The sequence below is a fragment of the Cherax quadricarinatus genome, chromosome 43 (assembly GCF_038502225.1).
Source record: "Cherax quadricarinatus isolate ZL_2023a chromosome 43, ASM3850222v1, whole genome shotgun sequence".
NCBI classification, from domain to species: Eukaryota; Metazoa; Arthropoda; class Malacostraca; order Decapoda; family Parastacidae; genus Cherax; species Cherax quadricarinatus.
The window spans coordinates 1,280,968-1,308,905 of record NC_091334.1 but is presented as its reverse complement, the minus strand read 5'-3'; the positions used below and the strand labels follow the sequence as shown (position 1 = coordinate 1,308,905).

The 27,938-nt window shown below is 40.7% G+C and overlaps 1 protein-coding gene across 1 annotated transcript in view; it reads right to left on the bottom strand.

Moving 5' to 3' along the window:
• The window catches only part of LOC128694354 (macrophage mannose receptor 1), a 175,642-nt gene that overhangs the window by 85,605 nt on the left and 62,099 nt on the right, over positions 1–27,938 (bottom strand). Inside the window, exons 6-8 of the mRNA XM_070093469.1 lie at positions 25,548–25,677; positions 16,241–16,411; positions 8,089–8,205 (exon numbers count right to left, since the gene is read on the bottom strand). Of these exons, the coding sequence (XP_069949570.1) occupies positions 8,089–8,205; positions 16,241–16,411; positions 25,548–25,677 (418 nt within the window). The remainder of the gene's footprint in view (positions 1–8,088; positions 8,206–16,240; positions 16,412–25,547; positions 25,678–27,938) is intronic.

Sequence of the window (27,938 nt, the reverse complement as noted above, 5' to 3'; positions counted from 1 at the left end):
TTCATACGGACTGAAAGATCTCTGCCAGTTTCCCGTGCATACAGTAGTATCCGCACGGAATGGTGTAAACGCCTGCTGTGGAAGTTAGAGGTGTGGGGCTACGTTTCGTAGTGAGGTCTTTGATAGATGATGTGTTTATGGTGGAAACCTTTATGTTACTCTTAGAAAGTACCTGGCGAGTATTCGTGGCAGCATCACCTCATGGGAACATTGTGTGTGAAGGCTTACTCAGCTCTGTAATAACTTCAGACAGTATTACCAAAGCTGGCTCCTCCTCAGGAAAATTAATGAATAGAAAACGAAATAATAATTAACAAAGACAAACACTTTATTATTTATTAAAGCAAACATAAAACAATAAAACATGACAGGTATATCCTATTTGAAAGAAAAATGAAAAATAAAATGAATAAAATAACATTTGAACTCAACGCTAATATATATATTGGGGTGTCTGGTGTTGGTGACACTTCGTGTTGTTGAAATCTTAGCCGTTGGTGATGTGGGGGGGGGGGGGGGTCGCAGGTGTTGGTGACCACCACCGGCTAGTTCTTCACAGTATAGCCGTGAGTATTCTATCCCAATGACAGGAAAGCAGGTTTTTTACCGCTGCAATGATGTAGGGTTACGTCCTGCAATTTCATACAGGTGCACAGGTAATTAAATCCAATATGGGACGTCTCCAGGACGTTAGTCCGTCTCAGTCAGTTTTTCTCGTTGATTAACAGGTGACCCCCTCTGTCATCCAAGCTGAAAAGATAGACAGGTTACCCACTGCTTAAATAATCACTCTCCATGATAAGTACAATACCTAAAAGACGTGGTGATTATTACAACAGTCAACTTAGAGCAAGGCTGAAAAGACTAAGTTTATTATTGGTCCAAAGTGAAGCTTTCAACCAATAAATCCACTAGAATACAAGGCAGGCATGTACTTACAGTAGTGCTGGGAGCTGTGAGTCGAGTGATTTACTGTTTGACCAGAGCCCCACACGTCACCTTTCGGGGGGGGGAGGGATAGTGGGAGCTAGACTGACCCTACGTTAACAAGCAGCCGGCAATCAAACTATCACTTTAGGGGTGGGGGAGAAAAGGCGGGAATAGCGGGAGCTGGACTTACCCTACCTTAACAAGTAGCCGGCAATGAAACTATTGTTACTATGTATTCCCTCGCTACTCCTATCTATTGAACTTTTCCCTCACAATTATGAACTGCTTAGAGGTCTGTTTCATGAGTGGCTTGTTGAGGACAGCTTGTGCCTTGAGTCTGCAAATCACGGATGAAGAAAGATGGAAACTGAAGACGTGTAAAGGCTTGTGTTATGTAGATACATTCTTCAAGAAAACAAGGGCTGGAGATGCGAAAAGCTCTCAAGAAGCAGCGAGGACACCTCTTTTAGCTGGTGTCTTGGTGTTAACAGAAGTATATAAAATCGTCCTTGTTGGTAGGTTTTCTATACACTTTGAAGAGAAGATTGTCACAGTCGGGAGACCAGCACAGAAGGACGTCGAGGAGAGGAAGTTTGTCATCTTTATCGAGTTCAAGTGTAAACTTTATTGATATCTCGGCAGCACTGATCTTGTTGAAGAGGGCCTGGATATTGACACGTCTCAGATAGAAAACCAATATATCGTCAACGTACAGTGCTAGTCACGGCATTATGCCGCCCCTCCCCACACACATACCAAAACACAAACACGTACCATGAAAGATTATAATATATATATGCACAATTACTGAGGTTTTAATACTTGGTGCTGTGTCCTTTACGCTTAATCACGTCCCTCAGCCGTGTAGGAAGACTCGCACAAATTCTTGAGGGTTTGGTGAGGTATATTATTCCATGGTATAAACCTTGGTAATAAATACCGACAAGTTGGTTTAGAAAGACACGTAAGAAAACACTATAACATATTTATTAGAAAACGTTTCGGTCCTGGGACCTTGATCACTTCTAACATACATAGGTAGAAAGACATTATATATAGGCGGAGAGTGAGGTGTGACGCACGTGACCTGAGGAATGTCATAAGAACATAAGAATGGAGGAACACTGTAGAAGGCCTACTGGCCCATGCGAGGCAGGTCCTCAGACGCCGACGGTGCCTAGAAGCCTCACTAATCGCCGTCACCGACACTATAGAACGCAACACTGGAAACTACAAAATTTCAAAAATATTGGCATACATGATACTTAAGCAGCACCAACCCAACAACACAGGAGTCACATGATTTCATCGTCTACCCGTCCTCATCATAGGCAGAGGTTGTTTTGATAAGGACCTGCCTCGCATGGGCCAGTAGGCCCATGTCTTTCTAAACCATATTATTCCATGCCTCATGCAGAGCAGCCTCCAGCCGCGGGATGGAACTGATATCCTTGCCCAGTAAACTTCGTTTCACCAGAGGTTCTCAATAGGGTTTAGGTCTGGGGAATTGCCTGGTAAATCATTAAAGAACCTCACTTCACAGTCCTTAAGCCACTGAACTACAGATTTGGCGGTATGACACGGTGCACCGTCCTGCATAAAAACTGTAGCCCAACACTTGTCAAACACCTCATGTAAACTGTCACACAGTAACTCCAGGTAATTATACTGGTTCATATACTGTTTTTTTTTTTGGGGGGGGGGGGGCGCACAGTAAATTCACCAACACTCTGAGCACTGAAACACCCCCAAACCATGGGCGAGTCTGGGCGTTTGGTGGTCCCACAGGTGTAGCATGGGTCTAGCGGATCACTACCTCTGGGACGCTACACATGTCCTCCACGGTTACAGGTGACAGTGAAGGTTGTTTCACCACTCCAAAGAACTTCAGACCACTGTTGAGGAGCCCAGTGAAGATATTTCTTTGCATAATCCAGCCTACGTTTCTTCTGTGGCTTGGAGAGGATCGGTTTCCTAATCTGGGGGTGACTACTGTAGGCCAGTGCTGACACTCATCTGTTAACAGTTCTTACAGACACCTCTGAGAGAAGATATGGGCTCTTTTCTTTCAGTTCTCTAGCAGTTATCTTAGGTGTACTCTCTAATTGCTTCTTTAACACAATTAAGGTACGACCAGATGTCTGTTTCGAGGGGACAGGCCGAGGTTTGGCAGACGGTAACTCAACACCTCCACCAGCCTTGAAACTCTGCCCAGCTTTATGAAGCCCTATGATTTGAGTTATAGTTTCAAGTGTTAAAGACTTCCTTTTACCCAAAATCAAACATGTATATCCTCAAAACCAAAGAGAACACTGGCAAAAGATGGGACGGATGAGAGACAAAAGTGCAACACTTCCTTTCACCACAGCAGCCACGTGAGCACTGAGGAGTGTGGAGGCAGGCCTTGACGTCATGCTAAAGGCTGCTACCAGGCATAATGGTAGGTCTTTGAGTTTCGTCACGGCATTATGCCGGGGCACTCACCCGGCATAATGCCGTGACTAGCAATGCATCTTAGCCAGGTAATGGTGTTGCTAATGAGGGTGCTAAATTAATCTGTCCCTAGGTTCTCCATAAAGAGACTGGCGAGCACAGCACTGAACTGGATTCCCATTGCCAATGCCAAAGCTTTGTAACAGCTGTCCTGATGCTTGAAGAGGTTGAAGTTAACACAAAGATCCACTAGACTGATGAAATCTAGGAGAGGTAATGAGAGGTCGTGGTTATCGATGAGCCTCTGTCTCAGAATATTTATTGCAGCATCAGTAGAAACGTTTGTAAAGAGGGCTGTGACATCAAAGGAATCCATGCTTTTGTTTTTACCATTCAGGTTGGAAATTCGAGAGAGAAGGTCACCTGAGTGTTTGAGGTGGGATTGACTAATGGTGCCCCGAAGTCCTGAGAGGTATTTGGCAAGGTGGTCGGCTAGTCTGTGTGGTGCGCTCCCTATGCCCAAAGTGATAGGACGTAGTGGGATGCCAGGCCTGTGTCTTAGGAAGGCCATACAGGCGTGCTGGTTTCGGTTGACCTGGGAAAAGTTTTAATAGTTTCTTGCCCTGCTCTGATTTCCTAAGAAGTTACGGGCCTCTTGAAGAAAAGTTTGGGTACTTTGAAGTAACAATGATTCTAAAACAGGCTTGTATGTGTTGACAACACTGAGGAGATTTAGAACTTCACTGTAGTCGACAGCGTGGAGTAGCACCACACTTTCTCCTTCGTCAGAGGTGGTAATGATGATACCATCGTTGTTAGCCAGGCCCCTGAGTGCTTAGATGTATCTTTTGGAAATGATCGGTCTTGAAGGCTCAGTAGCTGCAACAGTGATAATTCCTTAAACGAAACCCTTATGAAACTCTTAGTCCCCAAAAGTTTGGTTCTTGGTTACAATGTCCACTAGATAGTGTTTCTTTTTTATATCGGGAGTGAACTCGACGCCTAGGTTGAGGGCTTCTGTCTCGGTGCGAAGGTAAGTTATTTATGATTTCTGGTCGCTCCATTTGCTGTGGAAGCATAGGTCTTGTAGTTTTCGTGAAAGCTTCAGGTTTTGTTGGATGTTGGCAGTGGTAGTTTGGCTGAGTATATATTCTGCCGTACGTCTGTCAGGAGTGGGAAGTGAAGCACGAATCTGAGTGGCACGTAATGTTTCCACCATAAACACATCTATCAAAGACCTCATTACAAAACGCAGCCCCACACCTCTAACTTCCACAGCAAGCGTTTACACCAACCCTTGTGGATACTCTTCCAAGAAATATGAAAGGGAAACGGACAGAGATCTTTCGGTCCGCCTGAGCGAGCATCGAAATGCCAGTAACAGAGACGACTTAAGGTACGCTTGTGTCCTCCACAGAGACTCCACGGTCCGCTTATGCCCTCCACAGAGACTGCACGGTCCCCTTGTGTCCTCCACAGAGACTCCACGGTCCGCTTGTGTCCTCCACAGAGACTCCACGGTCCGCTTGTGTCCTCCACAGAGACTCCACGGTCAGCTTGTGTCCTCCACAGAGACTCCACGGGCCATTTGATGAATTGATATGGGGCACAACTCGTTCTCACCGAACAAGACCTTAGACGCCGACTATGTCTAGAAGCCTAGGTAATCGCCGTCACCGACACAAGAGAACGTAACACTGGAAACTACAAAATTTCTAAAACATTGGCATACATGATACTTAACCACGCAAAGCATCACCTACCCAGCAACACAGAAGTCACATGATCCCTATCCCGATATGTCATTTTTCAGGTCCCCCATGCTTCACTCACACCTCACTCTCCGCCTACTGTCATTTAACCTCTGTATGTTAGAAGTGATCAAAGTCCCAAGTGTTTGCTTACGTGTTTTTCTAAACCATATCCATTCTGTAATATGGACACTAGAACTGAGCTGCATACTCTATGTGTGGCTTTGTTAACGATGTATTGAGCTCTAATTTAACGGCTGGACTTCTGTTGCTAATACTTATTGATATAAATCCCAGCAATTTGTTTGCATTATTACGTACGTTTAGGAATTACTGTCTTGGTTTCATGTGTCTGACTACTATAACCCCCAAGCCCTTTTCGCATTCTGTAGAACTAAGTTCTATGTTATTTAGTTTATAAGCGCTAAAGTTATGGACATTCTCAAACTACATTGAACTGCATCTGCCACTTTTCTGACCACGTCATGAGTTTGTCTAAATCCTCCTGAAGTTCAGTGACATCTTCCTCTGAATCAATTACTACTGATTTACTTTTCCTCCTGTTGGTTGTCCCGTGTGCCATGGGACAACCAACAGGTCACATGCTTCTCAGTGAGATTATCCAGGAGTTGAATTTCCCTTGAAACTCTTCTCTCAGTCTTGTACTGAAGAAGTATGGAACATGACATTCTGTAATTAATTACAGGAAACGCAATGCTTGCTCAGTTTCATATAACTTTCCATTGCCTGTTCTCAATAATTTACTTCATAAACATTAGAAAGAACTCGAGCAGATTCTGTTTGAAAACAGACCAAAGGGTTGACAACTTTCTCTAAGTTAATCTAAGTTAGTCTTGTCGCTTCTGCAGAATGCTCTTTGAGTTACAAAGTATTTTAATTTAAGCCAACTTATAACGACTATATTCTGCAGTCTTGTATGTAACACGCGGTCTACTTAAACATCGACATCATGTCGCACTATACAACTTAGCATCTGGATGAACTTGAAATGATACCATCCAAACAGAAATCACATAGTGACCCAGGATGGCATCAAGACAAATGAGCCAAGGCTCTCTGCAGGTAACATTTTCGTAGCCCTATGATAGCAGACACGTCATGCTCCTTCATAGCCCTAGCTGGATTCTACCACACTTGCACTGGCAACTTTTTTTATATAATTGTAGCATCATTTACTCAGCAACTTCAGAATGCTGTTGCATTCAAATGGAAAGCTGACCTAGTTTGAACATTCACTAGTCTCAAGAGCAAATTAGCATTTGTACCTGTTCTGAAGTTCCCTGAGTTCTCTGAAGAGTTCACACTGACTGCTAATAACAGCTTGCTGTCTTCTCGCAGGAATTTTAAAGGAAGAATCAGTTAATACTGTATGTTATCTGAGTTCCTTCCACGGATGAATATAATTATTTTGTGAATATTACGAACACAGGCAGTATTCTAAAAGGCTGTAGCACCTCTTTGTAACTAACGCAACATACAAAACAATCAGCTGGGCAAAGCAAAGGCAAGGAAACAAATCTGGGAATATTCCTTCACCAATATTTACACTATGTACAATATTAATGATTAAAGAAGTCAGAGTAAAATAGAATAATCAAGACCCATTAAAAGCATGAGTGGCCATGAGTGGAAAATTCTGCAACTCATCCAGGTAACCTGAAGTGATGTCACCTTGGTTTAAGTAGCGGGATTCCACGTGACTGGCAGGTTGAACTAGACAATAAGCTCAGCAGTGGGGTCCCAGAACGCTGCACTCTGAAATGCCACTTCTCTGGTCCAGAGGGCATGCCTAATGGTTGTGTAACATATTCGGCACAAACCAGTGACCAAATTAGAAGCTCTGTCTATTGTTTGGATAGAGCTTCTAACTTTAGGTTCCTTCAGAATAGTGATGTATTGGATATCCACATCCGCATCAACATCCGTGGAACATCCGCACAAATTCTTGCATCTGCATCCGCGAAATAAATAAGACATCTTCGTACGCATCCGCATCTGCATCCGGGGATATCTAAATTTTCACATCAGATACATCTCTACTTCAGAAACATCATTAATCAGTATCAGTATCAAGGTCTATACAAATTACTTGCCTCTGATGATAATACAAGCAAATCCTCATAGTTTAAGTACTACAAACCAGAAATCCCCAACTGTCCAGGAAAGCCAAACACCGTCGCCGATGCATTGCCTCGTATCACATTTGTTGGTAATGTTAATTATTTTACCACTGATGAATTTAAAACTTCCTAACAACGCAGTTCTACTTGATTACCTGTACTCTGTTATTGGACCAGGAAGGATTATGATCTATTTGCCTAACTGCGTGTACCTGTGAAAATCTCCCTGGCCTGGTACCCTCATGGACACTTCATACCATTAAAATCTCTAATAAATCTACAGTGCAATAAGTGAGTTTACCTCATCCATTGGGGTGTCCCGTAGCTCAATCACTAGCGCACTCAGCTCACACAATGAGGTCCCGAGTTCGAATCTCCGGTACGGCTGGAAAACATTAGGACGTGTTTCCTTAAGACACCTGCTGTCCCTGCTCACCCATCAGTATAAAATGAGTACCTGGGTGTTAGTCGACTGGTGTGGGGTCGCATCCTGGGACACGAACTAATTTGCCCAAATTGCTCTCCACAACAAGCAGCTTTCTATATAGTAATATATCATTGATGTCAACTAGGCTTGAATACCTTGATCATGTACATGTAGAAATAAAATTATTATTATTATTATTATTATTATTACCAGCTACCCCTACCATTACCTGCGGCTGTTCATCTGTATGTGGGCTCATCCCATCACTAGTGGTAGCTCATAGATGGTATGATACATATAATAGGGCTTTATTTTGAAATGAGTGGTGACACTTCCACTGTTCTTTACCTGTAAATTCAACAGTATGAGATATCAATATAAGATATAGGTAAATGAAGACTGATACCTTGTTCAGCAGCTGAATGGATGCTGGCCAGTTCTGCGCCAGCACTCTCCTCTTGACAAGCTGTTCTGGCATCACTGATGTTCAACATCTCTGTAAACACTTTCATGCACTTGTTACCTGTGAAATAAACACACCCATGTGAAGGGATGCCTTTAAAGAATGAAGTAAATTATAATAACTAAATAGAAATAATATTCTTGAGATTATTAGTTGTTTGTTAAAGTTACGGGGTTGTAGTGACTGCGACCCAGCGTCACACTAGGCGTCTTTAATAAATTACTAAGAAAATATTACTGCACTAGGAACTATTAATATAGTGGATAGTAATGATAAGTGCTCAATAAATATTAATATAAGTGTCTAAGCCAGGGGTGGCCAAGTTTTTGCATTCCATGCTCCAACTTTTTCACACTATTTCAGATGCTCCATACAACACTTACACTCCATTCAGTTTTTTTAAATATATGTTAATATGGATATATTTAACATTTCTATATAAAATGATTTAACATAAAAACATCATACACATTACTTTAATGAGACTTTTGAGTCTGATTTCACCAAGCTTTTAATGTTTGAAGTCTAATTAGTTACTGAGAGCAGCAGAGAATTCTTCAAATCTGGATCAGTTATTCGCAACCTGAGTTTGGTTATCATTAATTTTATGGATGAAAATGCTTGTTATCATCTGTACGTTGTTCCAAAAGTGACAGACATAACTCTGGGCAAATTTTCTTAGTTATGGAAAATGTTCCCAGGTTAATATGTCAAAAGAATTTGGGACTGTGGGAAGCTTATCAGATTTCAGTTTCAATAATGAATTTGTTTTCAAATCAGTTAGTTCCACTTGTGTGTTACTAGGCATCTTCAGGATCTTCTGTTCACAAGTCTTCTTTAACAAACCCCTCCCGGAAGGTTCCTTGATGTTGGTGAGGGGCTCTTGATTTAGGAAATTGGATCTGTGCTCCAGTTCCCCGAATTAAGCCTAAATGCCTTCCACATCCCCCCCCCCAGGCGCTGTATAATGCTCCGGGTTTAGCGCTTCCCCTTGATTATAATAATAATAATTCTTTAACAAAATCACTAAAACGATTTTCATTGACTCTTGCAATAACCCGAATCTTTTCATAATATAATCGGTAAAACTACCGTTATCTTCAGCAGATTGAATGTTCTTTCAAATGTGAAACTGGCTAAAATCCTCATTTTCTGAGGTAAACAGTTTCTACTTCATCTTAAATTCCCAGATATCATTTACTAAGCTAGGAAACTATTTGTTCTTGCACTGAAGTTTTAAATTTAGATCACTGAGATAGCTGGTAACATCTGGAGAGAGTTTATCTGGAGAGAGTTCCGGGGGTCAACGCCCCCGCGGCCCGGTCTGTGACCAGGCCTCCTTAGGTCAGTGTCCCAGGATGCGACCCACACCAGTCGACTAACACCCAGGTACCCATTTTACTGATGGGGAACATAGACAACAGGTGGAAAGAAACACGTCCAATGTTTCTACTCTGGCTGGGAATCGAACCCAGGCCCTCACCGTGTGAAGCGACAGCGTTAACCACCAGGCCACCAGAGCTAAAAATGCTAGGTTAGGTTAGGTAAGGTTCGTCAGGAAACAGGACAAAGCTAAAAATGCTAAATACTAAAAATGCTAAATCAAATAGCCATTTATTATCACATAAAAGGTCTCTTTCCTCAGGTAGCTCATTCTTCTCGTTTAGAAAATAATGAACACTATTTTTCATTTCCCAAAATCTACTGAGAATCTGTCCTCTAGAAAGCCAGTGATCCTCACAAAGAAGGATGAGATCACCATATTCCAGGTCTAACAATTCACAATATTCTCTGAATTATCTTTTGCTTAATAATCCTCTTGTTCCAATTTCATTCGGGCATTTCACAACCGGTAGCATAACATGCTGCAAATTTGAAGTTTTTCCAAACACTGACTCTTGGTGTATAATGCAGTGATATTTTAAGAAAGTAAAACGTAAAAAAAATTAAGCAAAGTTGTTACTGTGGCAACGTTTCGCTCTCCAGGAACTTTGTCAAGCCGTCTTGACAAAGCTCCTGGAGAGCGAAACGTTGCCACATTAAGCAAAGTTGCAGTGCCAGCTGCTTTACTCAGTACAAACACTGATGAGTTGACTAGGATCTAGTTGCAGATTTTCTAGGCTTGACTTTGATTTTCAAATATGTATGATCGTCTTGTTTTTCCATGAACTGACTCCAGATGGATAAGTTCTTCCAAGATGTTAAAAATTATCATCAATTCCTCCTATAAAAATGCTCAACTGGGCTACATCACATATGTCAGCAGATTCGTCCAAAGTTAAAGAAAAAAAAGTACAAGCCTGGGCAAGGTCTTTCAGTTGCTCAGATGCATCATGGGAAAGTTTTTCGGTGCGTCTTGTAACCGTTTGCTTTGACAAAGCGATATCGTCTACTTTTTTGTTTTTTAGCCAACGCAAAGGCAACTTCGTAGGACGCTTCCGCCATCGCCAAACTTTCACAACTTCTTTTAACAATTATATATTGCCTTTTTCTTAATCACACACTCTTTCTGTAACTCAGAACTAACTTCAGCTTTTCTTCTATTTCAGCCTGACTGTCTTATATTATTTGAGAGATTACATTAGATTAAATTTTGCCACCTATGTGGCTAGTTTATTGTGTACACCATATCCATCCTGTGGAGGGTAGCGCAAGAGCATACGGATACACGGTAGGGCTAAGAACTAGGCCCCAAAAGGGATTTATATGAACAATTCACATTTTAGGAAATTTGCTTAATATACCTGGTATCTTATTTTCATTAATAAGATATCTTGACATATCACATTGGTTATTATACTATCTCTATATTCCTCAATAAGTGGACAATTAAGCTTTGTTGGAAAGCTTTGATTGGCTGCCAGTATTTGCAAACTTCCAGCCCTCTTGTTATATTGTCCGTGTCAGGAGCAATCTGGTATAAGTCACCTGATATCAGATATGCAGGCTTACTTCTCTCTCTCTCTCTCTCTCTCTCTCTCTCTCTCTCCCTTTTGTTACTGCTTTGGGAGAATGCTATTCTCCTCATCTCACATGATATAGACTCTGTAGTAGAGTATGTCTCATTTAGTCAGCAGGGACATACCTCTCGTAACTCTGTGCAACTCTGTTGAGAGAGCATTATTTAGATTTATTGATATTTGACGCTTTTCAGAGAATGTGTAGTGAGATACTATATATATCTGGTCCCAAGTTCAACTCTTGACCTACATTGTTCTAGCATCTACGAACTTAATCGTGGCAGGAACGGCTTCTCGTGAATCCATGATCAGTATCATAGATGAAATTACGCTTATCAAGATATCTTTTAATATCACCTATAACTGACTCTTCTAATTTTACTACAATTGAGGTCAGGATTACTGGGCGGTAATTTGAAGGTAACTACTAATTCTCTGCTTTAAAAATAGGACTTACATTAGCCATCTTCCACATTGGACACCACACATGTTTGAAGAGATATATTAAAAATGTTAGTTAATGGTTCGCATAGCTCCATTTTGCACTCCTTAAGAACCCTGGAAAAAAGTTCATCAGACCCGGGGATTTATTTTGTTTCAATTGTTTGATAACCATATCCCTAGTGACAGTGATATTACATAATTTATCTTCTTCAGGCCCACTATAAAATTAATTACTGGGATATTGTTAGTATCTTCCTGTGTGAAAACCGAGAGGAAATAAATATTAAAAATCGAGCACATTTTATTCAACTTGTCAGTATGATGACCGGAGTTATTTTTAAGTGGAATTATCTTTTCTCTAACTTTTGATCTATAACCTGGAAAAAACTTTCCAGTTCGTTTCTGAATCATTTGCCATTTGAATTTGAATTTCATAGTCCCTTTTATAAATTTCCTCTTAATGTGTGTATATTGATCTAAGAGATGGTCCTCATCTCTTTTGATACGCCTCCAAATTCCTTTCTTCTAACCCCAAAAGATGTTTAAGCCTAGTAGTCATCTATTTCTAATCATTCATATTCGATCTCATTTCTCTAAATGACATAAATGTTCTTTGGGCAGCGTGTATAATGTTTAGAAAACCGTCATACTGATAGTTCTCTTCGATACCCCAGCTAAGCGAAATTCTGGGAATGTTACTGAATTATCCCTATTATCATATTTCCAATCGATTCTAAAGATAATTAATTTGTGGTCGCTTATACCAGTTTCCTCAGTAATATCCAAATTATTAATAAGCGTGTCCTTGTTAGCCAGACCCAAATGAAGCAGGTTATTTCCCCTCGTTGGTTCTGTCGCAAACTGCTCCAAAAAATAGTCTTGAACTACCTCCAGGAAATCGTTTGACTCAAGATTCCCAGACAGTGAATTCAAGTCTATTTGACTGAAGTCCCCTAGAATTAGTAAGTTTTCGTGCCTTGTGGCCTTAACAGTTTCCTACCAAAGTAGTCTCCGTAGGTCCTTTCCAAGTTTGACGGACGGTAAATCACGCCTAAAATTAATTTTTATTTACGCCCTTCCGAAAATCTTACCCTGACAGACTGTGTGTGTGTGTCGTTTCAGTTTTAATACCCACAATAATGCAGCAATTTAAATGTTCCCTGACATACATTGCTACCCCGCTCCCTTACAGTTCCTTGCATCAACTCTGAATAACTTGAAATCCTTTAATGTACATTCAGCAGATATGTCTCGAATCTTCATATCAAACCACGTCTCAGTTATGGCAAATACGTCATTGTTACCCGCATTTGCAACTAGTTTCAACTCGTCCATCTTGTTTCTGCCACGACTATTTGCAATACATGTTTAGAAACCTCCTCTCTTGTTTTCCCTCCCTGCTCAGTCCTGCTCCTTTACTATCTCTGTTACTGTCCTTACCACTTCGTGCTACTGATTTTCCAATATTTGCAAAGAACTCTTTCTTTTTCTACCTATAATTGGTTTCCCTAACATTATCGCTACACTGAGAATTCGTCCTGCCCATTTATATTGTATCATAGTTCATTGCTTTCCCACAAAAGCCCATACCCACAATATCTAGTTTAAAGCCCTAACAGAACTCTCCACTGCATCGACCAGTGCCCCCGCCCCAGACCTGGTTAAGTGAACCCCATCCCTGGCATACATGTTATTTCTGCCATAGAAGAGGTCCCAGTTGTCTACGAATGTTTCTGCATTTTCCTTACAGTTTTTGTCCAGCTAGCAATTAACACTAATTGCCCAGGACAACCATTTATTTCTAATTCGTCTCATCGGCAAAATTCCAAATACTAATAATGTCTACTGCTGACCTATTCCTGCTAATCAGGTCCTCACTCCTACGTCTGCCAACATCGTTGCCTCCAGCACCGAGACAAATAAAGGGATTGCTCCCATTACCTCTCATGTCGTCCAGAGGGCTAACAATATCCTCCATTCCAACCCCTTTGCCTCCTCTTCCTATCTCCAAGACAAAATGCCCTATCCATAAATTTAACCTGTTCTCAACTAAAACTATGTTCTTACCTTGACTGGAGGTGTTCATGACGTTCTCGACGGTCTTCTTAGAGATGGTCTTCGTTGGGATGTTTTCACTGGCTGGCTTGGCTGTGCCGTTAACAATGGTCCTCGTTGGAACTGTCTTCGTTGGAAGGCCTTGAATGGTCGCTTCACATTCGTCAGATAACAAGGAAAAAGAGTTGCTGGTTTTCACAGCAGCCTTCTGGACCTTCTTCAGCTTCGTCCCTTCAGTTCCAAATAGCATCCATTCGCTGGTCTGATCATCGATGACGTTGCTCCGGAGATAATCCTTGCACATAGTCTTCAGTTGTTGGCTTTTTCTTGCTTCCGTTAATCCTGTCTTAAGCTGAAGATATATCTGCTCATAGTCGAGGGCAGCATCATCACAATCTCAAGTATCTAAGAACGGAGAGCACACTAGTCAAGGTACACGTCACAACTGACGTGTACCTATTACTAAACCAGTGCTTTCCAATATCCTTTATAAATCTCAATTTTTCCAACTTGACACCATTACTGCGAGTCCTGTCTTAGATATTTTTAGGTCGTTATTTACATCTCTTTTATTTATTCCTGTTTTCTAATTTTACACCTCAGTCATATACTTCCCTCAATTCTAGACCTTTCTAGAGAATACAGTTTCAGGGTCCTCATTCTGTACTCGTAGGAAATATTTCTGTTACATGGGATTAACTTTGTCATCCTTGGAAAGGGATATCGGGGGACTACTTTAGGAAGAAATTGTTCAGGCCACAAGTCACGACAATGTAGTAATTCTATGAAACTTTAAATGAGACTTTGACTGGAATTCATTGACTGGGAATCTTGAGTCAAAGGACTTCCTGGAGGTAGTTTAAGACTTTTTTTTGGAGTAGTTTGTGACAGAAGCAACGAGGGGAAATAACCTGATTGATATGGTTCTGGTTAATAAGGATACCCTTTTTAATAATCTAAAGATTATAGAGGAACTTAGCGCAAGTGACCTCAAATCAATTACCTTTTGTATCGATTTAAGTATGATAGTAGGGATAATTCATTAACAGTCCCAGGTGTACATGTATGGTATACAGTACCGACAGGATGAAGAATTAGTCACATGTGCAACATCTGGGTATCTTTATTGTAGACGTTTCACCATCCAGTGGCTTTATCAATATAAATTCAAGGATATAATTGGAAATACAGTAGAACTATAAACAGAAGTTGAGGTAATCAGTCCCTCAGCCTTGGAGTCTGCGAAGAGTATAGCAGTCGTGGAGAGTCTGAAGAACAGGCTTGAAGACTGGCGCTTATATACTGGCGTCAGTTGAAGGACGGGTAGCAGACTAAGACATTGTCACTGGTAGGCGTTATTTCCCAGTGAAAGTAGATCATACCCGAGGAACGGGTCAGTAGTAGTTAAGACGGTTATGGAGAGTCAGCTGTGCAGTAGCACTGGATATTTCGACCGTGTGAAGCACCAGATACTCTTGTCAAAACTGCAAACAGTGGGACTCGCTGGCTTTACAGTATTTCCCATCAATAATTCGAGGTAGATCTCTAAGCGTAGTTCTCAACGAGACGGAGTTAGCAAGTGTTCCACAGGGAAAGGTGCTTGGGCCATTGTTATGAAATATCTACTACAATGATCCTCTTCATCTCATCCCAGAATCCCATGCATATGCATGGGATTCTGGGATGAGACATTGACATTTACTTTATCCAAGAGAGAAAGTGGCAGCTGTTCTAAGTTCCATCAATTAGCAACTTCAAACTATATCAGCCTGTGGAAAATAATGGCAGGTCAATTTGCTCCTGAGAAAACACTAACGATAATGGTCTCGAGGCACCATGATGGTAATGCTGGAGCAGAGGTAACAATGAATGGGAGAGTGTTGGTACCAGGGAAAAAAATTAATAAAATTTGCCTCCAAACTGGCCATGAAGATCCACGCTGTAAATCTTGTAAACAAAGCGGCTATGAAGCTTACAGCATTTCGACGTATCTCGCATCAGCTAGGTAGTGGAGGCTGCAAGATTATGTATTAGGCTTACACCTTGAGAATGCTCCACTTTCTTAGATAGCTTGCCCTCCGCCTCATATGCGACTTCTTGAGAGAGCAGAGAAGAGAGCAAGACAGCTCCTCTCTCTCGTGGACCCAACCTTGATAGATCCGTCATTTCAGCTTACCTTTCAACACCGGAGTAATGTGAGTGGATTACTGTTATGTACAAGGCCAATATTGTCAAAGTATCGCACTTGGCTCATCTCCCAGGATACAGAGAAATGAGCTTCTACACAACAAGACGGGCAGCAGACAGCTGGCCGTCTTGTTGTGTAAAAGTTCCGGGACATCGCTTCACCTGAGATCATTTATTCCTAAGATTAAACGAGTCTGGAACATGTTCCTACAGGATAATAAAATCAACGAAATAAAATCAATTGACCAAATGAAAACGCTGGGCAACAGATGGCTCCAACTTTATCCTGTTCTCTATCCGAGTCTCTTTTTGACGGAAGTAACAGCTCTTACCGTGTAAATAAACCTTAACCTAACCTTTTAAAACCTTGAGTAAATGAGTGTGAGAGAGAGAAACAGAGAGCCTTTCTGTATTTCTAGGCCAAGATGTAAGAGAGGTGAGTAACGTACCTACTTGGAGCCATCCAGGAGAGCAGTGACCAGCAGGCAGCGGGGTGGTTTGTGCAGGAGGGAGAGTAACACCATGTTGCTTCTTACACACACGACCCTCTTTGTGAGAACAGTGTTGGTCGTTCCAGAACCCTTGATTGTGGGTGTAAAGCCCAATGCAGTGTTCCATATCTGTTCAACAAGGAAGAGGGGAGAGAAGCGCCAAGTTATTATGAAAGAAAAAATGTCTATCATATATATATATATATATATATATATATATATATATATATATATATATATATATATATATATATATATATATATATATATATGTCGTGCCGAATAGGCAGAACTTGCGATCTTGGCTTAAATAGCAACGCTCATCTTGCCATATAGGAGAAGTGAAAATTTGTGTATGCAATAATTTCGCCAAAATCATTCTGAACCTAACGAAAAATATATATTTCACTGGGTTTGTTTAGTATTAAATTATTGTAAACAAACCTAAAATATATTTAGTTGGGTTAGGCTAAAATAAATTGCTCTTCTTATAATAAGGTTAGGTAAGTTTTCTAAGAATCTTTTGGTGCAAAATTAAAAAAAAATACATTAACATTAATGAAAAAAATATATAAAAGAAAATTTATAAAAGAAAATTTCAGAAAGGACTTAATTTTAAATGAGATTTTCCTAATTGACCAGTTTTACATATTCGGCACGACAGTATATATAATATATAATATATATATATATATATATATATATATATATATATATATATATATATATATATATATATATATATAATATAGGGAGGTACCACCTCTAGAACTGTCATAGGGACCCTCATCCTCAGAGAAAAGAAAAGGGAAAACTCAAGGTTTACCTAGAAGCTGTTTTAGAATTTTCTCCTACCAACCCCTATATTTCAAGTATATATATATATATATATATATATATATATATATATATATATATATATATATATATATATATATATATATATATATATATATATATATATATATATATATATATATATATATATATATATATATATATATATATTCAAAAAATATATGGAGGTACCACCTCCCTCTAGAACTGGGCTGGGAACCCTCATACTCAGAGAAGAGAATAAACTTACTTCAGGGAAAAACTCGAGATTCTCCGAGGAGTAGTTTAAGTATTTTCTTCTGTCACCCCTTATATTCATTTATTTGAAAGCAAAATACACTATAAAAATACAATAGAAGAAAAACAACGATCACTTTGGATCGTAACACTAAGTCTCTGAAAGAGGAAACTCGCCTAGTACTATAGGGCCACTGGTTACCGTGTTGAGCTTTTCGCCTGACGTTATAATATGGTGTCAACCCTCTGTATTTGATCTGGGTTTCCCTGAAACAGGCAGCACCAGCATCTTCAGAATACTGAAGGCAGATGTCGGCCAACGAAGACGCACATGTGTATTCCAGTACTATCTGCTTTCCATCCTTTCAGGGAAGCATGGTAACTCCATCTAGACTCTTTTGGTTTCTGTCAGGCCTCACTTCCTGAGGCTCCCATTCTGCTGGGCAACAGGCTGTGATGGGACATCGCTATCACATACAGCCAGGGAAACCAGTTCAGCTGTCATGGTTCGGTAACACACTATCACATACAGCCAGGGACACCAGTACAGCTGTCATGGTTCAGTAACACATCTATCACATACAGCCAGGGACACCAGTACAGCTGTCATGGTTCAGTAACACATCTATCACATACAGCCAGGGACACCAGTACAGCTGTCATTGTTCAGTAACACATCTATCACATACAGCCAGGGACACCAGTACAGCTGTCATGGTTCAGTAACACATCTATCACATGCAGCCAGGGACACCAGTACAGCTGTCATTGTTCAGAAACACATCTATTACATAGAGCCAGGGACACCAGCATAGCTGTTATGGTTCAGTAACACATCTATCACATGCAGCCAGGGACACCAGTACAGCTGTCATTGTTCAGAAACACATCTATTACATAGAGCCAGGGACACCAGCATAGCTGTTATGGTTCAGTAACACATCTATCACATGCAGCCAGGGACACCAGTCCAGATGTCATGGTTCAGTAACACATCTATTACATAGAGCCAGGGACATCAATAAAGCTGTCATGGCTCAGTAACATATCTATCACATACAGCCAGGGACAACAGTACAGGTGTCATGATTCAGAAACACATATATCACATACAGCCAGGGACACCAGTACAGCTGTCATTGTTCAGTAACACATCTATCACATGCAGCCAGGACACCAGTACAGCTGTCATGGTTCAGTAACACATCTATCACATACAGCCAGGGACACCAGTACAGCTGTCATGGTTCAGTAACACATCTATCACATACAGCCAGGGACACCAGTACAGCTGTCATGGTTCAGTAACACATCTATCACATACAGTAAGGGACACCAGTACAGCTGCCATGGTTCAGTAACACATCTATCACATACAGCAAAAGACACCAGTACATCTGTCATGGTTCCGTAACACATCTGTCACATGCAACCAGGGAAACCAGTAGAGCTGTCATGGTTCAGTAACACATCTATCACATACAGCCAGGGACACCAGTACAGCTGTCATGGTTCAGTAACACATATATCACATACAACCAGGGACACCAGCATAGCTGTTATGGTTCAATAACATATCTATCACATACAGCCAGGGACACCTGTGGTTCATAACACATCTATTACATACAGCAGTAACACATCTATAGCAGCTGCACAGCAGGCGACACCAGTACAGATGCCATGGTTCAGTAATACATGGTTCAGTTCAGTAACACATCTATCACATACAGCCAGGGACACCAGTACAGATGCCATGGTTCAGTAATACATCTATCACATATAGCCAGGACACCTGTACAGCTGTCATGGTTCAGTAACACAATCTCTCACATACAGCCAGAGACACCAGCGTAGCTGTTATGGTTCAGTAACACATCTATCACATACAGCCATGGTCACCTGTAAGATAAGATAAGATAAGATTTCTTTCGGATTTTTAACCCCGGAGTGTTAGCCACCCAGGATAACCCAAGAAATTGAGCGCGTAATCGAGGACTGTCTAACTTATTTCCATTGGGGTCCGTCACCGTCCATTGGGGCACGTCACAAGCGGTCTTCCTCATGGGTCAGTGTTGGCCCTCTTGTTGTTCATAATTTATATAAGCGACATAGATAAGGGAATAAATAGCGACATAAGCAAATTTGCTGATGACACCAAAATAGGTCATCCAGTTCATTCTAATGTGGACATTTGAATAGACTGATGCATTAATCGGAGAAGTGGCGGATGCAGTTTAATATAGACAAATGTTGGACAGGAAAATACCCATGCCACATATAAACTAAATAATGTAGATCTTAATATTACTGGCTGTGAAAAGAATTTAGAAGTTCTGGTTAGCAGTAGTCTGAAAGCAAGGCAACAGAGCATAAGTGTTCGCAATAAAGATAACAGAATTCTTGGCTTCATATCAAGAAGTATAAATAATAGAAGTCCTCAGGTTGTTCTTCAACTCTATATATCTGCTTAGGCCTCATTTAGATTATGCTCTGGAAAACAAACAATGGAGAATGACAAAATTTATCCCATGTATCAGAAATCTTCCCTATGAAGATAGACTGAGGGGCCGTGAATCTGCACTCTCTAGAAAGGCGTAGAATTAGGGGGATATGACTGACGGGTATAAATGGAAAACAGGAATAAATAAAGGGGATGTAAACAGCGTGCTAAAAATATTTAGCCTAGACAGGACTCGCAGGAATGGCTTTATGTTGGAAAAATTCAGATTCAGGAAGGATGTGGGAAAGCACTGGTTTGGTAATAGAGTTGTGGATGAGTGGAACAAACTCCCCAGTACAGTCATAGTCTTAAAAATAGGTTAGATAAATGTGTAGTCTTAAAAATAGGTTAGATAAATGTGAGTAGATGTGGGTGGGTGTGAGTTGGACCTGACTAGCTTGTGCTACTAGGTCTGATGCCGTGCTTGTTTCTTAAGTGAATGTAACGTGACCTGACTAGGTTTGGGTATTAGCTTAAGCCGGTAGGAGACTTGGACCTGCCTCGCATGGGCCAGTAGGCCTGCTGCAGTGTTCCTTCTTTCTTATGTTCTCTTCACATCAGGATATTTAAAATTTCAGGCCTAAGACTTGGCTGCGAGGGGATAAGAAATCCTTGAAAAGACTCTAAAGCATATCACTCACCTATTTATACTCCCTTTTTGTGGTTGCAGGGGTCGTGACATAGCTCCTGGCCCCGCCTCTTCACTGATCGCTACAAGGTCCTGACATCAGTACGCTGAGGTCAGTGGTCACCTGCGGTCCTACCTGCCTAAGCTCTTGGGAGTTCGCGTGGGGTGTTACCAAGCACCATGGCTTGTTGTAGTGTTTTAGAATCTCAGGTTCAAGTGTTGAAGAAGGAGATTCTACTTCTTCAGGAGGAAAATAGGAAGCTGAAGCTTCGCACAGATGAGTTTGGGAGTGAGTGTGAGAAGGATTTAGCTGGTAAGGAAGGAATGGTCACCAGCAGTGATAGTGGCAGCCGCTCTAAGTGGCAAGTGGTTCACAGTTCAGGAAGAAGGAAGATGAGGAGAGTTAATAGAGAAGATGTGAAGGTAGGAAATCGATTCTCTGTTCTCCAAGACGAGTGTACTTCAGTGGCTAGTGAGGTTGAAAGTACCATTGATTTCCTGCTAATCAAGGTAAGAATATTTTAATAGTAGGCGATTCTCTGGTAAGATATATGGACCGTGCATTTCGTAACAGAGACAAAGGCCAGACAGAGAGTGTGTCTTCCTGGAGCTGGTGTTGGTGACATAGTCAGCAGGTTGGATAATATTATGGCAGGTAATGGGAACAAGCCAATTATCTGTCTTAGTGCTGGGAGTAATGACATTGGGAAGGGCAGGAGAGAGGAGCTGCTGGATAAGTACAGGTCAGCCATAGAAGTAGTTAGGCCTAAGTGAGGGATCCCAGTCATATGTAGCATCTTGCCTAGAAAGGGAGTAGGCAATGAATGGATGTCTAGGGCAATTGGTATAAATCGCTGGCTAGACAGGTACTGCAAGGAACTTGCAATCCCATTCATTGATAACTGGGACCTTTTCTTTGACAAACGTGATATGTATGCAAGGGATGGGGTTCATCTCTCTGGGGATGGAGTGGTAGCATTAGCCAATTCAATTGAGAGGGTAATTGATGACTTGTCTAGGAATTTAAACTGATAGATTATAGAGGTATGGGTGTTTGTGGGAAACAATCAGGCTGCAGCATTAGGGTTATAAACAGCAGTTATTACCGGGATACCTCAGGGATATGTTTAAAAGACAATATTCAAAATAAAGTTGCTAGTAATGGCAAATTAATTGATCAACAAACAAAGAGGGATAGTAGAGGGCAACGAGTGACTAGCTCCCTTAATGTTTACTATACAAATAGTAGGAGTCTAAGAAATATGATAGATGAGCTAAGATTACTTGCAAGTGTAGGTAATATAAATATTATTGGTATAACAGAGACCTGGTTCAACCTGAAAGCCTTCTGAATGCAACATACAGGGTTATAAACTATTCCACACTGACAGGGTCAACAGGAAGGGTGGTGGGGTGGCGATGTAGTTCAGAGAAAATTTAAATTGTTGTCTTAGACATGATATAAGATTAGAGACATCGAACACACAATCTGTTTGGCTACAGTTTCTCGAGGGACATGACAAATTAATTTTGGGTGTGATTTATAGGTCCCAAACCTTGACAGGGAGTGCAGTAAGCTGTTATGGGACGAAATTCATAAGGCATCTAGATATGAAAATGTTGTTATAATGGGAGATTTTAACTTTAGACAAATTGATTGGAACAATATGACAGGAAATCTTGAGTCTAGTGACTTTCTTGATACGGTTCAGGATTGCTTTTTAGAATAAGTTGTGACAGAACCAACTAGAGGAAACTATCTGCTTGACTTGGTTCTTGCCAACAAAGATTCACTAATTAATAATCTTGAGGTTAATGATGAGCTTGGGGAAAGTGATCACAAATCACTTAGTTTTAATATATCATGGAATTACCCAGATAACTGCAATCAAATCTCTGTCCCAGATTTTCGCTTGGCCGACTTCATAGGACTGAAAAATTACCTGGGTGGGCTGAATTGGGATGTCCTGACTATGGGTCAGGTAGGTGATCTTGGTTGCCAATATGACGTTTTTCAGAACATAGTTCTAGCTGCCCAGACAACTTTTGTTCCGAGTAGGGAAATTAGATCTAACAAAAGTGATCCCAAATGGATGAACAATAGATTAAAACATCTCATTGGTCAAAAGAGAGGCATATATAGGCGTATCAAAAGAGGGGATGGGCAGTTAAGAAATCAATATATTCAATTAAAGAGAGAAAAAAAGAAAGGAATAAGAAAAGCAAAAAGGGATTATGAGGCTAAGGTCAAAAGGGATTCAAAGATTAACCCTAAAGGATTCTTTCAGGTATACAGAAGTAAGATTAGGGACAAGATTGGCCCACTTAAGAGTAACTCTGGTCAGATCACTGACAGTGATAAGGATACGTGTGAAATTCTAAATACCTATTTCCTCTCAGTTTTCACCCAGGAAAATACTAGCGATATTCGTGAAATAATAGATTATGTAGAACACGATGATAATAAACTATGTACGATTGCGGTAACTAGTGACATGGTCCTCAGACAAATAGAGAAACTAAAACCTAACACATCCCCAGGCCCTGATGAACTGTTTGCAAGGGTATTAAAGGAATGTAAAGAGGAACTTAGCATACCTTTGGCTAATCTTTTTAACATATCACTACAAACTGGCATAGTGCCTGATAAGTGGAAAATGGCAAATGTAATACCTATTTACAAGGCAGGTGACAGGTCCTTGGCTTCGAACTATAGACCAATAAGCCTTACCTCCATAGTGGGAAAATTTATGGAATCAATAATTGCCGAAGCAATTCATAGCCATCTTGACAGGCACAGATTGATTAGTGAATCTCAACACGGTTTTATAAAGGGGCGTTCCTGTCTTACGAATTTACTAATTTTTTTCACTAAGGTGTTTGAGGAGGTAGATCATGGTAATTAATATGATATTGTGTATATGGACTTCAGTAAGGCTTTCGATAGAGTTCCACACCCGAGGCTATTGAGGAAACTTAAGGCACCCGGAATAGGAGGAGAATTTTTTTTTCTGGGTATAGGCATGGCTGACAAATAGACAGCAGAGAGTTTGCATAAATGTGGAGAAATCTGAATGGGGGAACGTCGCAAGCGGCGTTCCTCAGGTGTCAGTGTTGGGCCCGTTGTTGTTCACAATTTACATAAACGACATAGATGAGGGAATAAATAGCGACATAAGCAAATTTGCTGATGACACCAAAATAGGCCGTCCAATTCATTCTAATGAGGACACTAGAGCACTCCAGGATGATTTGAATAGACTGATGCAATGGTCGGAGAAGTGGCAGATGCAGTTTAATATTGACAAATGCAAAGCTCTAAATGTTGGACAGGTAAATAACCATGCCACATATAAACTAAATAATGTAGATCTTAATACTACTGATTGCAAAAAGGATTTAGGAGTTCTGGTTAGCAGTAATTTAAAACCAAGACAACAGTGCATTAGTGTTCGCAATAAAGCTAACAGAATTCTTGGATTCATATCTAGAAGTATAAATAATTGAAGTCCTCAGGTTGTTCTTCAACTCTATGTATCTTTGGTTAGGCCTCATTTAGACTATGCTGCTCAGTTCTGGTCACCGTATTAGAGAATGGATATAAATGCTCTGGAAAACGTACAGAGGAGGATGACAAAGATGATCCCATGTATCAGAAATCTTCCCTATGAGGATAGACTGAGGGCCCTGAATCTGCACTCTCTCGAATGGCGTAGAATTAGGGGGAATATGATCGAGGTGTATAAATGGAAAACAGGAATAAATAAAGGGGATGTAAATAGCGTGCTGAAAATTTCCAGCCAAGGCAGGACTCGCAGCAATGGTTTCAAGTTGGAAAAATTCAGAGTCAGAAAGGATATAGGAAAGCACTGGTTTGGTAATAGAGTTGTGGATGAGTGGAACAAACTCCCGAGTACAGTTATTCGGGCTAAAACGTTGTGTAGTTTTAAAAATAGGTTAGATAAATACATGAGTGGGTGTGGGTGGGTGTGAGTTGGGCCTGACTAGCTTGTGCTGCAGGGTCTGGTGCAGTTCTCCATCCTTGAGTGGAGATGATCAGACTGGGTGGGTCATTGGGCTAATCCGGGGGGGTCATTGGTCTAATCCGGGGGGGACATGGACCTGCTCTGCATGGGTCAGTAGGCCTGTTGCAGTGTTCCTTCTTTCTTATGTTCTTATGTTCTCTCTCTCTGCTCCATGAACTTTGTCAAACCTCATCATAAAATTACTATGTATGGTTCCTGCCTCCACTATACCACTTGCCAGACTATTTCACTTCCTGACAACTCTATAACTAAAGAAATACTTCCTAACATCCCTCTGGCTCAACTGACTTCAACTTCCAACTGTGTCCCCATGTTACTGTGTCCCATCTCTGGAACATCCTGCCTCTGTCCACCCAGTCAATTCCTCGCAGATTTTGTATGTCGTTATCATGTCTCCCCTAACCCTCCTGTCCTCCAGTGTCGCCAGACCGATTTCCCTTAACCTTTCTTTGTAGGTCAATCCCCTTAGCTCTGGAACTAGTCTTGTTGCAAACCTTTGCACTTTCTCTAATTTCTTGACGTGCTTGACCAGGTGTGGGTTCCAAACCAGTGCTGCATACTCTAGTATGGGCCTGACGTACACTGTCTACAGAGTCTTGAATGATTGCTTGCTGAGGTATCAGAACGCTATTCTCAGGTTTGCCAGGCGCCCGTATGCTCCAGCAGTTATCTGGTTGATGTGCACCTCAGGAGATGCGCTCGGTGTTATACTTACCCCAAGATCCTTTTCCTTTAGTGAGATTTGCAGTCTTTGACCACCTAGTCTATACTCTGTCTGCGGTCTTCTATGCCCTTCCCCGATCTTCATGATTTTGCATTTGGCGGGGTTAAATTCGAGGAGCCAGTTGCTGGACCAGGCTTGCAGCCTGTCCAGGTCTCTTTTTAGCCCTGCCTGATCCTCATCCGATTTAATACTCATTAACTTCACATCATCTGCAAACAGAAGCACTGCTAAGTGTATCCCTTCCGTTTGATACAATAAACAATGAACATTCGGCGATATACATAACTTACCCATCACGTTGCTTGGTTGCCCCTTTCTCCAGTTCTCGAAGTCGAAGGGAGATCCGTCAATCCAGTCGTACCCAGAGTCAAGACCAGCTCGACCACCGATCCAGAGGACTTTATCAGAGAGCTCAGTCATCTGGGGAAAAAACACAAAATTATGAAAGTCCCTCGTGGAGGGAGGTTAGCAACGCAGGATAATGCAAGACAGGCAGTGTGATTTCTTATCATTGGTGTACTTATGTGTTTCCTGGGGATGCTAGAGAAAATGTATTAACTTGCTTATGCCTTTATAACCTAGGTTCATTTTAATAAAATTATTTTGTTGTATCCGAGACCAGGACGTATTTGCTGCTTGCACGAGGTACTCGCCTTTTTGTAGGACCTCTGGTTGTGAACAGTGTGTACTACCACTGATGTACTGAGAAAAAAGACATGCTAAAGATGTTACAAATGTTACAAAAAAAATTAATTGGATGGGTAACAGTTACTCAGTGGTGAATCTTTCAGCTCACAACTTAAATGACCGAGGTTCAATCTTTGGGAGAGACGAAATGAATAGAGAACAATGTACACAGTACAAACAACAACGAAACCATAATATCAGTAAAATACACACCGAGCCAAACAACACAGCAAACAGTCGAGCAAATGCCCGGTGAACTAACCATACCAAGCCCGGTGAACTCCACACACAGTGCAACTACAGAATTTTCAATGTTTTTTTAATCTCTTCTGCATGCTCTTGTCTACAAGACGTATAAGAATGTTTATAATTCTCATAAAAGCTATTGTATATATATATATATATATATATATATATATATATATATATATATATATATATATATGTAGTATATATATATATATATATATATATATATATATATATATATATATATATATATTATATATATATATATATATATATATATATATGTAGTAGGTTGGTAGACAGCAACCACCCAGGGAGGTACTACCGTCCTGCCAAGTGAGTGTAAAACGTAAGCCTGTAATTGTTTTACATGATGGTAGGATTGCTGGTGTCTTTTGTCTGTCTCATAAATATGCAAGATTACAGGTACGTCTTGCTACTTCTACTTACACTTAGGTCACACTACACATACATGGACACGTTTATTTATACACACTCATCTGAGTTTTCTTTGATTTTATCTTAATAGTTCTTGGTCTTATTACTTTTCCTTTTATATCCATGGGGAAGTGGAATAAGAATCTTTCCTCCGTAAGCCATGCGTGTTGTAAAAGTCAACTAAAATGCCGGGAACAATGGGCTAGTAACCCCTTTTCCTGTAAAGATTACTAAAAAGAATAAGAAGAAGAAAATTGTCAAAGTGGGAAGTCTGAATGTGCGTGGATGTTGTGCAAATGATAAGAAAGAGATGATTGTGGATGTTATGAATGAGAAGAAACTGGATGTCCTGGCTTTAAGTGAAACAAAGCTGAAGGGGGTGGGAGAGTTTCAATGGAGAGGAATAAATGGGATTAGGTCAGGGGTTTCAAATAGAGTTAGAGCTAAAGAAGGAGTAGCAATAATGTTGAAGGATAAGCTATGGCAGGAAAAGAGGGACTACAAATGTATAAATTCAAGGATTATGTGGAGTAAAATAAAGATTGGATGTGAAAAGTGGGTTATAGTAAGCGTGTATGCACCTGGAGAAGAGAGAAGTGTAGAGGAGAGAGAGAGATTCTGGGAAATGTTGAGTGAATGCGTGGGGAGTTTTGAATCAAGTGTGAGAGTAATGGTGGTTGGGGATTTCAATGCTAAAGTGGGTAAAAATGTTATGGAGGGAGTAGTAGGTAATTTTGGGGTGCCAGGGGTAAATGTAAATGGGGAGCCTTTAATTGAGCTATGTGTAGAAAGAAATTTGGTAATAAGTAATACATATTTTATGAAAAAGAGGATAAATAAATATACAAGGTATGATGTAGCACGTAATGAAAGTAGTTTGTTAGATTATGTATTGGTGGATAAAAGGTTGATGGGTAGGCTCCAGGATGTACATGTTTATAGAGGGGCAACTGATATATCGGATCATTATTTAGTTGTAGCTACAGTTAGAGTAAGAGGTAGATGGGAAAAGAGGAAGGTGGCAACAACAAGTAAGAGGGAGGTGAAAGTGTATAAACTAAGGGAGGAGGAAGTTAGGGCGAGATATAAGCGACTATTGGCAGAAAGGTGGGCTAGTGCAAAGATGAGTAGTGGGGGGGTTGAAGAGGGTTGGAATAGTTTTAAAAATGCAGTATTAGAATGTGGGGCAGAAGTTTGTGGTTATAGGAGGGTGGGGGCAGGAGGAAAGAGGAGTGATTGGTGGAATGATGAAGTAAAGGGTGTGATAAAAGAGAAAAAGGTAGCTTACGAGAGGTTTTTACAAAGCA